Below are 12,500 nucleotides of genomic sequence, written 5' to 3'. Positions count from 1 at the left end.
CCTCATGTCCTTGTGTCCTCGTGTCCTTGTGTCCTCATGTCCTTGTGTCCTCGTGTCCTTGTGTCTTCATGTCCTCATATCCTCACGTCCTTGTGTCCTCATGTCCTTGTGTCCTCGTGTCCTCATGTCCTTGTGTCCTCATGTCCTTGTGTCCTCATATCCTCATGTCATTGTGTCCTCATGTCCTCATGTCCTTGTGTCCTTATGTCCTCGTGTCCTCGTGTCCTCAACAGCTGCTGCTGGAGGCCGGAGCGGACGTGGAGGGCGGCGTCCTGGACGACCACGAAAGCTCGGCTGAGACGCCGCTGCAGTTAGCTGCTGCTGCAGGTATCCTGTCAGTGTGTGTGTGTGTGTGTGTGTGTGTGTGTGTGTGTGTATCCAAACTGAGACCTACCCTGACGACACACTGTCACTATAGCAACGCTGAGGTCAGATTGACCAACTGATTCCTCGTTGTTTGAATGGCCCTTTTTTTTTGCATTTTTCACAGATGGATTCAAAGTGTCACATCATATTTTGTGTATGTGGCAGCAAAATGAAACTTGTCTCACACCCGCAGGTCACTACGAGATGGTGAGTCTGCTGCTCGCCCACGGGGCCGACCCTCTGCTCAGAGTGCATCATGGGAACCCACTGACCTCGCCGCTGTACGAAGACATGAACTGCTTCAGCTACGCCGCGGCACACGGACACAGGTGAGACTCCACTTCCTGTCACACTTCCTGTCACACCTGACGCTGCTGGTTTCTCTTTAAAAACACGATGACGGGGACGAGATCAAACGTCTTCCTCTTCCTCAGGAACGTTCTCAGGAGGCTGCTGCTGCAGCCGCAGGACAGGAAGGAGGACATCCTGTCCCTGGAGGAGATCCTGGCTGAGGGGGTGGAGGAGGACGAGGAGGACGCGGTGAAGACTCCCGACTCCTCCGGCCCTGTTCCCCGACTCTGTAAAGCCCGGATGAAGGCTCTGCAGCAGGCGGCGTACTACAGCGCTGAGCACGGTTACCTGGACGTCACCATGGAGCTCAGGGAGATGGGTGAGGACGCCCGCGTGTCAAAAAGTCTATTTTTTATTTCATCTGATGAATTTGTAGAACATGTTGTTGATATGAAATCTATCACCGGACGCAATGTCAATTATAATCGCGACAAAATGAGTCAATGCAAAGACGCGACTAGATGCGAATTTCGCTGAAGTTGAGATATTTGAACTCGAGCAACATATTCGCTTGACGTGATAACCAATGAGCATTGAGATCCTCGCCCAATCACTGCTGTCGCTGTGTGACACTAGGAAGTTGGACGCTAGCTAGCTAGTTAGCCCCAGTTAGCACAACCGCTTTGTGTAGCTTTGCCATCGGCATTCCTGTCTGACAGTTTCCTGTCTGTTCCTTCAGCAGTTTGTGTGTGTGTGTGTGTGTGTCTGTGTGTGCGCAAATAAGCACTACAGTTTGCTTGTGACCAAACTCGACGTGAAATTAGCACCACGTCCGGTGTGAACGCAGCATTATCGTAAAGACGGTTGTTCCCCAAGGATCAATTTTAGGACCTTTCTTATTTTCCACTGATATAAATAACCTTGGTATTGGGTTCAGATCAAGTAAAGGTTCACCTATACGCAGATGATACAATTATTTATACTTCTGCAACATCACTGCGATCTCACTGTTCACATCACAATTGTGACGTGGTAAAAACATTATTTTTTATTTATTCAACACGTCTTGAAAACGTCTTTGAGAAACGGAACATAAAGGACGTCAGAGTTAAAACTGAGGCCAAAAGGCTAAATCAACTGTTCACCGCTCAGCGTTTTTTTGTCGTGTATGAATCTGTGTATTGATTGGTGACGTTCGTCACGGGTCAATAATCAGCTGTTCAGTTGACTGACACCTGCGTCCCGCTCTGCGCAGGCGTCTCCTGGAGGCTCCACGTCTGGCTGGAGTCTCTCCGCCGGGCTCGGCAGCTGAGCCGGGACGAAGTCGCCGTCTCCCTCCTCACGGAGTTTCCCTCCATCGGGACGGACGACTACGGCCCCGAGCTGCTCTACTCTGGAATCCCGCTCATGTTCAGCATGTTGGAGACCAGCAAGGTGCGACACCCGCCGCCCGTCCGACTGACTTCCTGTCTGTCTGTCCATCCGACTGACTTCCTGTCCGTCCGTCCAACTGACTTCCTGTCTGTCCGTCCATTCGACTGACTTCCTGTCTGTCTGTCCATCCGACTGACTTCCTGTCCGTCCGTCCAACTGACTTCCTGTCTGTCCGTCCGTCCGACTGACTTCCTGTCTGTCCGTCCATTCGACTGACTTCCTGTCTGTCCGTCCGTCCGTCCGACTGACTTCCTGTCTGTCCGTCCGTCCGACTGACTTCCTGTCTGTCCGTCCATTTGACTGACTTCCTGTCTGTCCGTCCGTCCGTCCGACTGACTTCCTGTCTGTCCGCCCGTCCGACTGACTTCCTGTCTGTCCGTCCGTCCGACTGACTTCCTGTCTGTCCGTCTGTCACGTGACTTTAATGATGCTAAAGCAGAGGCCAATAATCACCAAATGTCTCACAGCTATGCTTCGTCATGAACACGAACACCTATGAAAAAATCTAAACTGAAATCCTATTATTATGGATGTTATATTACATTAAGCACATTAAGTCACGTTAAGCCTTTTCCTTATACTGTAACAGGCTTTTATTGTGAAAACGCAAATGTAAGATAACGTCCATAATTGTAGGATTTCAGTGTGTTCGTGTTTATGACATATCCGAGAGACATTTGATGATTAATCGATCTCCGCTTTAGCACATTAAAGTCACGGATGATGATCGGGAGCGACGGCGAGTTTCTTCTAACGTGTCGTTTTCCCTCGGCAGGATTACGTGATCACCAAGCGGCTGGCGTCCGTGTTCTCTCACTGTTACGGCTCCTCCCCCGTCCCTCCCGTCCCGCCCATGGACGTCACCCTGTCCACTCAGCTAGGTAACACGTCGCCACAGCCACCGTCGTCATGACGACGACATCTTCCTCCGACTTAAACCTGATCACACGTCACACGTCTCTGTCCTCAGACGCTCACTTCCTCAACAACCGGGAGATGTCCGACGTGACGTTCGTGGTGGACGGGCGTCCGTTCTTCGCTCACCGGGTTCTGCTGATGTCGACGTCTGAACGGTCGGATCTTTGACTTCACACGTACTCTAAGAGCTTCGGCCTGTAAAACTGTTTCAATCATCGTCAAATATTTATAAAGCTCCATTTGTACAACAGGGACAAAAATTCTAAAATATAAAAAGAGAATTAATTTTATTTTACTATTCTTTACATTTTATTTCGGCTCATGTCCTGATGTTTACTGACTTGTATGAAAGATCAGAAGTGTTTTCTCTGATCAGTGGAAACAGATGATTCAAAATACATATAAAAAAAACTTTTAATATCGTGACATATAAATACAAATAATTGTAGACCAATAATCGGAGGTGGACAAAATGAAAAACCTGTTCTTACTGTAAATTACGTCATTACGTGTTTTTTTCTGAAATTATGATTTATTTTTTTCACCCGCTCAGATTTCGCCGGCTGCTCAGCGACGCCTCTGACATCATCCACATCAGTCACATGACCTACGACACCTTCCAGGTGAGACACGTGTTCCTCCTGTCGTCTGCTGCTAACTGACGACGACCGTCAGTTGACTGACGACTGTCAGTCAGCTGACTGACGACAGACGACGACCGTCAGCTGTTGACTGACGACGACCGTCAGTTAGCAGCAGACGACGACCGTCAGCTGTTGACTGACGACTGTCAGTCAGCTGACGGTCGTCAGTCAGCAGACGACGACCGTCCGCTGACTCATGATGTGTGTTTTCGTTGCAGATGATGATGACGTCTCTGTACTGTGGAGGAACCGAGGGACTGACGCTCTCACGGGATGAAGCCGCCGAGGTAACTCACCTGCAGCAGCTCACAGCTCCGTCACTAGAAATAACTTCAAATGTAGTGGATTCTGTCTTGGTCCATGTTCCACCAAGTTTCATGTAAATCTGTTCAGTAGTTTTTTGTTTGATCCTGCTGACGAACGAACGGAGGGACGGAGGGACGGAGGGACGGAGGGACGGAGGGATGGAGGGACGGAGGGACGGAGGGACAGAGGGATAGAGGGACAGAGGGACGGAGGGACAGAGGGACGGAGGGACAGAGGGATAGAGGGACAGAGGGACAGAGGGACGGAGGGACAGAGGGATAGAGGGACAGAGGGACGGAGGGACGGAGGGACGGAGGGATGGAGGGATGGAGGGATGGAGGGACAGAGGGACGGAGGGACGGAGGGACAGAGGGATAGAGGGACGGAGGGACGGAGGGACGGAGGGACGGAGGGACAGAGGGATAGAGGGACGGAGGGACGGAGGGACGGAGGGACAGAGGGACGGAGGGACAGAGGGACGGAGGGACAGAGGGATAGAGGGACAGAGGGACAGAGGGACGGAGGGACAGAGGGATAGAGGGACGGAGGGACGGAGGGACGGAGGGATGGAGGGATGGAGGGATGGAGGGACAGAGGGACGGAGGGACGGAGGGACAGAGGGATAGAGGGACAGAGGGACGGAGGGAGGGAGGGACGGAGGGATGGAGGGATGGAGGGATGGAGGGACAGAGGGACGGAGGGACGGAGGGACAGAGGGATAGAGGGACAGAGGGACGGAGGGACGGACTCCTTGGCGACGGTTTAGTTTCAAGACGACCACGAAGAATAATCACCCAGGAGGTCCCGCCCCCCTCCCCCCCCCGTCTATAATCGATTTCTCAGTTTCCTTTTCCTGTTCTCTGCAGCTGCTTCCCGTGGCCACGTTCTTCCAGCTCCGAGGTCTTCAGAGGAGCTGCGAGGCGACGCTGTCTCACAGTCTGACGCTGGACAACGTCGTCGACATCTACCAGACCGCCACGGTACGAACACACTCCGCCTCCGCCCACAGGATGTGAGGCTGTTTATATCAGATGTGAAGACGTAAATCGACACCAACAAGTCACGTAATAACTCCTCCCAAGAAACGCCCATGAGCTCCTGGAGCGTTTGTGATCTGTTATTAAAATCAGATCGATCAGATAATATCAAAAACATGAACTGGTTCTGATCCGCTGTCAGTTTGTGACGTTCACACTCGACGCAGCAGGTTTAATAGTAATAGTTGAAAAACGAAAATTTTGGAAATTCATTGATTCACTGTGACGAGTTACTTTTTAAAAATCAGTTTAAACATTTTGTAAAGCTTTTGTCAGATGCAATGAAAGTGTGTGTGTGTGCGTGTGTGTGTGCGTGCGTGGGTGCGTGTGTGTGTGTGCGTGCGTGTGTGTGTGTGCGTGCGTGTGTGTGCGTGCGTGTGTGTGTGCGTGCGTGTGTGTGTGCGTGCGTGTGTGTGCGTGCGTGTGCGTGCAGCACCACGGAGCGGATGAACTCTGCAGGTTCTGTGAAGGGTTCTTCCTGCAGCACATGGACCGGCTCCTGGACCGGGACGACTTCCACCGCCTGCTGCTGGGCGGCGTCGGCCGGGAGCTGCTGCTCTGCCCGGCGACGAGCTTCCAGGACCAGGACCAGGACCTGGACCAGGACGACGTGGTGCCGGTTCTGCTGAGGGACCTGGAGGCGGCGCTGATCCACCGGCTGTACGACCTTCACCGGGCCTGTCGAGAGTAGCGGCAGCCACACCGCTACGTGTGTTCGGGACAAAGCTCGATCACGTCGCTGTAGACGAACAACGGACTGTAAATAAAGACGTCTCCGCTCCACATCGTCCTTCCTGTCGTCTCTTCCTCACCACTTGTCTTTGACCTCAGTGGAAAAGGTCATGAGGTCAAGGAAAGGTGTCGAGGAGGATTCATAAGACTTAGGAAATGAGAATCCGACTCCAGTGACACTGAACTCTGTCTGTCGTGGTGAAACTACACATTTCTGAAGATGGACGACAAAATCTCATCTTCTAGGCGACTTGGCCCCCGATCAGGTTGATTCATGTTAAACATGGACGACACGGTGAGAAACATTTATTCATCACGAGGTCGGAATTGAAATAAAAACAATCATAACAATCTAGGCTCCGAAACTGAAAGGAAAAGGTCGTGACATTGACGATGTTTGCTCTCGTTACTGTCACTCATATTGATCACCATGACAACGTGTGACATCAGATGGAAATGGTAACTGACATGATGACGTCTCTTCTGAATCAAATTCATATTCGTACTCTTCTTCTTCTTCTTCAGAGTGAATCGTTTACGTTCGTTCATGACGCGTCACGTTAAATATCGCCGCCGCAATGCATTGTGGGTCTGTTTCTCCTTCCTCTCACAGAGGAAGCTCCAGTGTGTCCTCTGATGAAGAAGACAGGAAAAGGAAACATTGAAGCTTCTTTCCTCAACACTTAGAGAATCTGAACATCATCACGGTGCTGAGGAAACACTGACGGGATTTAGGAAAGTTCAATTTGACGAATCGTCCGCAGCCTCAGGCACCAAATGACGTCAGAAGCTCAAGACGGCGACGTCCATCTTTATTTACAGTCTGAGGTTTGAGTGAGATATTCATGGTATTTACCGAAGGTGCAGTCTGGAGGAACTAGAGACATAAAGACCTCAGTTCATGTTCGTGGGAGACGTCAGGACGCTGCTTTGACCAGGACGTTTATATTAACACAAATCTGAACAGGTCAAAATATGTCAATACTTTTTTGTGAATAAAACATTTAATAATCCACCAAACTGCGACACAAACGGCTCCAAAGTCAACAGGTTTATTTCCTTTTAGCACTGAAGTTGTTCACAGTAACATCACGAGGGGAAAACATGGCCGGTGGTCGTCCTGCTCCGAGTCCCGAGTCCGAGTCCCGAGTCCCGAGTCCGCTCTGTGCGCTCTGGTTCCCACGGTAGAAAAGAAGAAGAGGAAAGCGAACAATGGAAGATATTGCTTTTTAATTTCTCTCTCTCTGATAATCCAACACTCACACGGCTGCTTCTCAAGTGACTGGTCCCTCGTGGAGAGAGGAGGAGGAGGAGGAGGAGGAGGAGGAGGACGAGGAGGAGGAGGAGGAGGACGAGGAAGAGGAGGAGGACGAGGAGGGAGGAGGAGGAAGAGGAGGAGGAGGAGGAGGAAGAGGAGGAGGAGGGAGGAGGAGGAGGAGGGAGGAGGAGGAAGAGGAGGAGGAGGAGGAGGAGGAGGAAGAGGAGGAGGAGGAGGGAGGAGGAGGAGGAGGAGGAGGACGAGGAGGGAGGAGGAGGAGGAAGAGGAGGAGGAGGAAGAGGAGGAGGAGGAGGGAGGAGGAGGACGAGGAGGAGGAGGAGGAAGAGGAGGAGGAGGAGGGAGGAGGAGGAGGAGGAGGAGGAGGAGGGAGGAGGGAGGAGGAGGACGAGGAGGAGGAGGACAAGGAGTAGGAGGAGGAGGAGGATGTGGAGGAGGAAGAGGAGGAAGAGGACGAGGAGGAGGACGAGGAGGAGGAGGGGGAAGAGGAGGAGGAGGAGGCAGTTCACAGTAATCCAGAGGACGAGGAGGAGGAGGGAATCAAATCAAGTAAAAAAACAAAAATCAAAAAGCAAATAAAAAACAAAAGCACATAAATAACATAAATACATAAATAAGTGTGAACAGGAGAAGAATTCCAACGACGACATGCAAAGAAAAGACGAATGCTGAACATGCAAACGACCGTACGAGGTCAAAGGTCAAAGCTACGAGGAGAATCTCCTCGGGGTTTTAAAACGAGCTCGTCAGTAACTCGGCGTATTTACAGGACGAGTCATCGATGACGCTCGAGGGGGAGGAGCCGACATGATCGACAAAGAGAGGCTACGTCTACATTCTTAAATTACGACAAATCATTTTTCCAAACGTATATTACACAAAGTTTGTCTCGTCAAAAGGAACGAGCGCTCGATTTACAGGTCAAATAACTGAAACGTGACGCAAACAAACAAAAAATCCTTAAATAATTTGACGTCATCAGAAACATTCTCTACATCTTTCATATAAATAACCGTGAATAAATTAATGACAGAGACGAAATACAATAAAAAGTACAAAAATATACACGAGCAGTTCAACATCGTCTGACACCTGCAGAGGATTCAAACAAAAATCCTGAACCTGGATCTGATTCACGTTTCATGGAAGAGGCCCGGCCGCGTCAGGTCGCGTCATGTTGACGCACCGCGGTCGCGTCAGGACGCGTCAGGTCGCGTCAGGTCGCGTCAGGTCGCGTCATGTTGACGCACCGCGGTCGCGTCAGGACGCGTCAGGTCGCGTCATGTTGACGCACCGCGGTCGCGTCAGGACGCGTCAGGTCGCGTCAGGTCGCGTCATGTTGACGCACCGCGGTCGCGTCAGGACGCGTCAGGTCGCGTCAGGTCGCGTCATGTTGACGCACCGCGGTCGCGTCAGGCCGCGTCAGGTCGCGTCATGTTGACGCACCGCGGTCGCGTCAGGTCGCGTCATGTTGACGCACCGCGGTCGCGTCAGGACGCGTCAGGTCGCGTCATGTTGACGCGACCTGACGCGTCAGGACGCGTCAGGACGCGTCAGGTCGCGTCAGGTCGCGTCAGGTCGCGTCAGGTCGCGTCATGTTGACGCACCGCGGTCGCGTCAGGACGCGTCAGGACGCGTCAGGTCGCGTCAGGTCGCGTCAGGTCGCGTCAGGTCGCGTCATGTTGACGCACCGCGGTCGCGTCAGGTCGCGTCATGTTGACGCACCGCGGTCGCGTCAGGTCGCGTCAGGACGCGTCAGGTCGCGTCAGGTCGCGTCATGTTGACGCACCGCGGTCGCGTCAGGGCGCGTCAGGTCGCGTCAGGTCGCGTCAGGACGCGTCAGGACGCGTCAGGTCGCGTCAGGTCGCGTCAGGTCGCGTCAGGACGTGTCAGGACGCACCGCGGCCGCTCCGTCTGCCCAACGCGTGTTTGTGGAGGTTCGGCGACGTGGCGACTCCTCGCTCGGTTACTAACCGCAAGTATTGGACGTACCAATTCTTTTTAATCAGCAAGTTCTTTTCTCCATGAATCGCTTCATCTCACATCTATGCGGACGCAGTCATGTTCACATTTCTCAGAAGCCGCGTGACGTCACATTGAAGAAGCTGGAGCCAAAACAAAGGTTTGACCTCTGTCTCTTTCACCCGTTCCCCGTGTCCAGTTAATAATCATGTGAGTATTGAATCAAATCAAACATGGCCGTCGTGAATTCACGAAGACGACGGCAACACGAAACATACGAGATTGTCACGAAAACATCGACACGCTGCTTTGGAAATAAAACCTTTCTCGCGTGTCGCTCAAATGAAATGACGTGTCTGGAGTCTGAAAATGAGAAAATCCGCCACGTCTGCCACGCAGCCAGGATGGCGCCCGTCAGCGGCGGAGTGGCTCCATCGTTTCGTACTCAACTTTTGATCAGTTGTGAGTGAACCAGGATCTAACAAGTGATCGGTTCAAAAGACAAACTCAGAGGAGGTGAAATAAAACCGCCAGTAACTTTCCTGACAAACGTTAGCTCGCAGCTAACTAGCTCTCGACCGATCGGAGACGCCGCGAGTCGCACGTCGGCAAAGTTCACGAGCACTCGTCCTGTTCTCAGAGCTGCGTGACCGGGCCCCGACCAGGGGACACGAACACGGGACACACGTCAAGAAACATGTCACAACTACGCTTGGGTTGTTTCTTCGTACATACGGAACATTATTTAGTCTGTACAACAGAATCCATCATTCATTTTTGTGGCGTCGCTCCTCGTCACACTTTCACAGGGAAAAACTTTCAACTGTAAGAAAAACCCTCACGGGGACGTCGGAGCGAGATCGGGGGAATTACAATCCAGCGTCCGTCCGTCCGTCCGGCGCCTCCTGATGCTGATCTGTCAGCGTGTGCAAGTCGTTACATCCCGAGAGGAGGCGGAGCTCAGAGGTGAGGTTATGTACATGTGGGAGGAAGAGAAGAAGAAAAGGGGGGGGGGGGGGGCGTAGTTTGACAAACATCACTGTCTTAAGGCTTTTTTTCTTTTTCCGAGACGTCTCTGTTTGGTCTCTTCCTGGTGACGGGGGGAGAGAGGGCGGGGGGACGGGGGACGTCTTCTGTCCTCAGGGTCGGACTCTGGCGGCGGCGTGGGGGGGGGGGCCTCGGTGGCGGGCCGGTCCCCGAGGAGGTCTAATAGTTATTGTGGATGACCCCTGGTGGCAGAGACAAGTGAAGCCGTCACACAACGTGAGGAGGACACACACGGGGGCGGAGCTACATCTGCTACTTATCGTAAAATACCGTTAAACTGACAGAGACATTCCCGTTATACAAAAAAATATATAGGCAGAAAGTAGATGAGTGTTTGTGTTTGTTCGTTAGCAGCTTCTCCTCTGTCGCTCTACGACCCGACGACCGCTCGTCGTCTACGCCTCATGCACGGCGACCGCCTCCGTTTTAAGGCTGTTCCTGTGTCCTGTTGCCGGCGGCCATCTTTGTTTTGTCTTTGCCGGCATTGGGGCATTTAGAGTCGGCGGCGGGCGGGGGCGGGCCGGGCTGGCCGGGCTTGCCGCCGCCGCCGGGGGCATGCTTGGCGGGGGAGCTAGGCGTGGCGGGGGCGCCGGCGGGGGAGTGGGACGCTTGGGCGCTCTTCTCGTCTGAAAAGAGCTGTTTAATTACGTCAAAGAAGTTACTCAACGGGCTGCCTACACAGACGGGAAGAAGAGAGACAGACACAAGAGAGAGAGAGAACAAACAACCGATGAGCCATGAGGTCAAACGAGGTGAGGAGGTGATGGAGGGATGAGAGGAGGAGTGGAGCCGGAGCGACAGAAGCTCTGGACGACCACATTCACTTCGACCTTCACGCAGCGAATCAGATTCACACCTCGTCTCTTTCAAATTGATTAAAAATTAATTCATGAGGACGATCAGAGAGAAACTGGGACATTACGGTTTTTATTATCAACTTCCAGGAAAATGTGTTTGTTCTATATTAAATTCACTAAATTAAAGAAGTGATGGAACCGTTACGGACGTTATGGAGCCAAATCAGAGTCAATAGTTTTATTAATGTGAAGAAAATATTTGAAACTGAAAGTTCAAGTTCTGATCTTAAACTGAAATACAAAAGTGGAGCAAAAGGTTTTTTATTCCACTTTAAATATTTTTGATTCGATCGTCTCATTTTCATTTTTCACTTTCTCATTTTCAGTTTGTATTTATTTAATTTGTTTTCTTTTAATTTATAGTTGTTCATAATCAATTTTATGGTTAAACTGTAAAATATCAATTCTCATTTACATTTCTTTGTCATAACAACATCTTAGGAATCATTGCCAAATTTAAATTTTTTTTATTTCACATTTATATCGAACAATACTGTTACTGGCCAAGAACAAAACCATATCTGGCTCTATTTTATTCTTACATTATATTTTCAAACCTGAAGAAATCTGTAATTTCAATCAAGGTGAAGGTGCGTTTCATTTGGTCGCCTGTGGGGGCGTCACGTTAGTTAACCTCCCTTATCAGACAATAACTTCGTTCTATTTCATTGAAGAAGTTAATGGTGTGAAATCCAGAATTTTGCATTTATGCCTAAAAAATTTAATTAAAATTAAAGTTTTGTTCAACTTTTATTCACCTGAAGCTGCACGACAATGACGACGCGAAGACGAAAAGGTCATAACCTCCAACGTTTCTATTAATATTGATCGTTAATTATGGATGAGATTATTTATTCCTGGTCTGATTCGTCGTCCAAAGCTGCCGTTGACTCCGTCACATCAACATCCATCACAACAACATCAGTTCATACAAAGGTCAGGGGTCAATACACACGTGCTTCAACAACAACAACAACAACAACAACATTAACAACAACAGCTGAGTGCAGACGTTAATACACAGTCACAGTCATCACCGTTGTAAGTGACCACAGCGGTGGAACTCCACCCACTTACCTGTGTGTGTGTGAGTGTGTGTGATATTTTTGTTTTAAGTATTCACCCGGTGTCAAGCGTCGCCATGCGGACGAATCTATGAGGTCAGTGGAAAACATTCAAACATTCACACATTCACACAGTGAATTAAATCTCATCAAGCCACGTTGTGGTCGACCCATTTCAAGATTCACGAATCCTCCTGATCGCCCCCTGGTGTCTGGCTGCAGTACAGGTCACACTGATTATTGTTCATGTGTTCATGTTTCTGAACGTTATTTAACGTCTACTTTGATTTGTTTTTTACTTTGGTCCATGTTCCATCTGCTAACATGGAGGGGGCGGGGCTTATGACCTGTACTGCAGCCAGCCACCAGGGGGCGATCAGGAATGAAATGTAGTTTCTGCATATTTTAGCCATACTTGTTTAAAACTATGACAAAAAAATGAAATCATCATAAACCATGAAAATAAAAAATTTAGTTTTCGCCCCTGAGTGATTTTGACAGATTAGCAATAGCAATCTTTTTTTTATTGCAAAAAAGCTCAAATCAATATCCTTCGTTAGCTTCAA

General features: G+C 50.4%; 2 protein-coding genes and 1 long non-coding RNA gene across 15 annotated transcripts in view; 2 read left to right on the top strand and 1 right to left on the bottom strand.

Annotated features, from left to right (window-relative positions):
- Positions 1–5,762, top strand: part of LOC118302081 (ankyrin repeat and BTB/POZ domain-containing protein 2-like) — a 19,049-nt gene extending 13,287 nt beyond the window's left edge. The window contains exons 8-17 of one of the 2 annotated variants that reach the window (XM_035627924.2): positions 234–327; positions 560–695; positions 801–1,036; positions 1,913–2,091; positions 2,867–2,972; positions 3,062–3,164; positions 3,563–3,632; positions 3,872–3,940; positions 4,826–4,939; positions 5,430–5,762. In XM_035627924.2, the coding sequence (XP_035483817.2) occupies positions 234–327; positions 560–695; positions 801–1,036; positions 1,913–2,091; positions 2,867–2,972; positions 3,062–3,164; positions 3,563–3,632; positions 3,872–3,940; positions 4,826–4,939; positions 5,430–5,687 (1,365 nt within the window). In that variant the 3' untranslated portion in view covers positions 5,688–5,762. The remainder of the gene's footprint in view (positions 1–233; positions 328–559; positions 696–800; positions 1,037–1,912; positions 2,092–2,866; positions 2,973–3,061; positions 3,165–3,562; positions 3,633–3,871; positions 3,941–4,825; positions 4,940–5,429) is intronic. The other variant, XM_047331634.1, reaches the window with a different exon arrangement.
- A 1,002-nt stretch (positions 5,763–6,764) lies between these two features.
- Positions 6,765–12,500, bottom strand: part of LOC118302082 (serine/threonine-protein kinase BRSK2-like) — a 70,584-nt gene continuing 64,848 nt past the window's right edge. For 4 of the 11 annotated variants that reach the window (XM_035627926.2, XM_047331626.1, XM_035627929.2 and 1 more), the window contains exon 20: positions 8,808–10,687. In XM_035627926.2, the coding sequence (XP_035483819.2) occupies positions 10,440–10,687 (248 nt within the window). In that variant the 3' untranslated portion in view covers positions 8,808–10,439. Of the gene's footprint in view, positions 6,901–8,807; positions 10,688–12,280 lie in introns of those variants that run through there. The other 7 variants (XM_035627931.2, XM_035627932.2, XM_035627934.2 and 4 more) reach the window with 6 other exon arrangements.
- Positions 8,090–8,655, top strand: LOC118302086. 2 transcript variants are annotated; one of them, XR_007030594.1, is made up of 3 exons: positions 8,090–8,170; positions 8,235–8,376; positions 8,572–8,655. It is a non-coding gene; the product is annotated as an uncharacterized LOC118302086 (long non-coding RNA). The 2 variants fall into 2 exon arrangements; XR_007030593.1 differs by lacking the exon at positions 8,572–8,655 and adding an exon at positions 8,421–8,461 and having other exon boundaries at positions 8,235–8,342.

This window comes from Scophthalmus maximus, chromosome 4 (genome assembly GCF_022379125.1).
Source record: "Scophthalmus maximus strain ysfricsl-2021 chromosome 4, ASM2237912v1, whole genome shotgun sequence".
Lineage (NCBI taxonomy): Eukaryota > Metazoa > Chordata > Actinopteri > Pleuronectiformes > Scophthalmidae > Scophthalmus > Scophthalmus maximus.
This window is presented reverse-complemented; position numbering and strand designations above follow the sequence as displayed.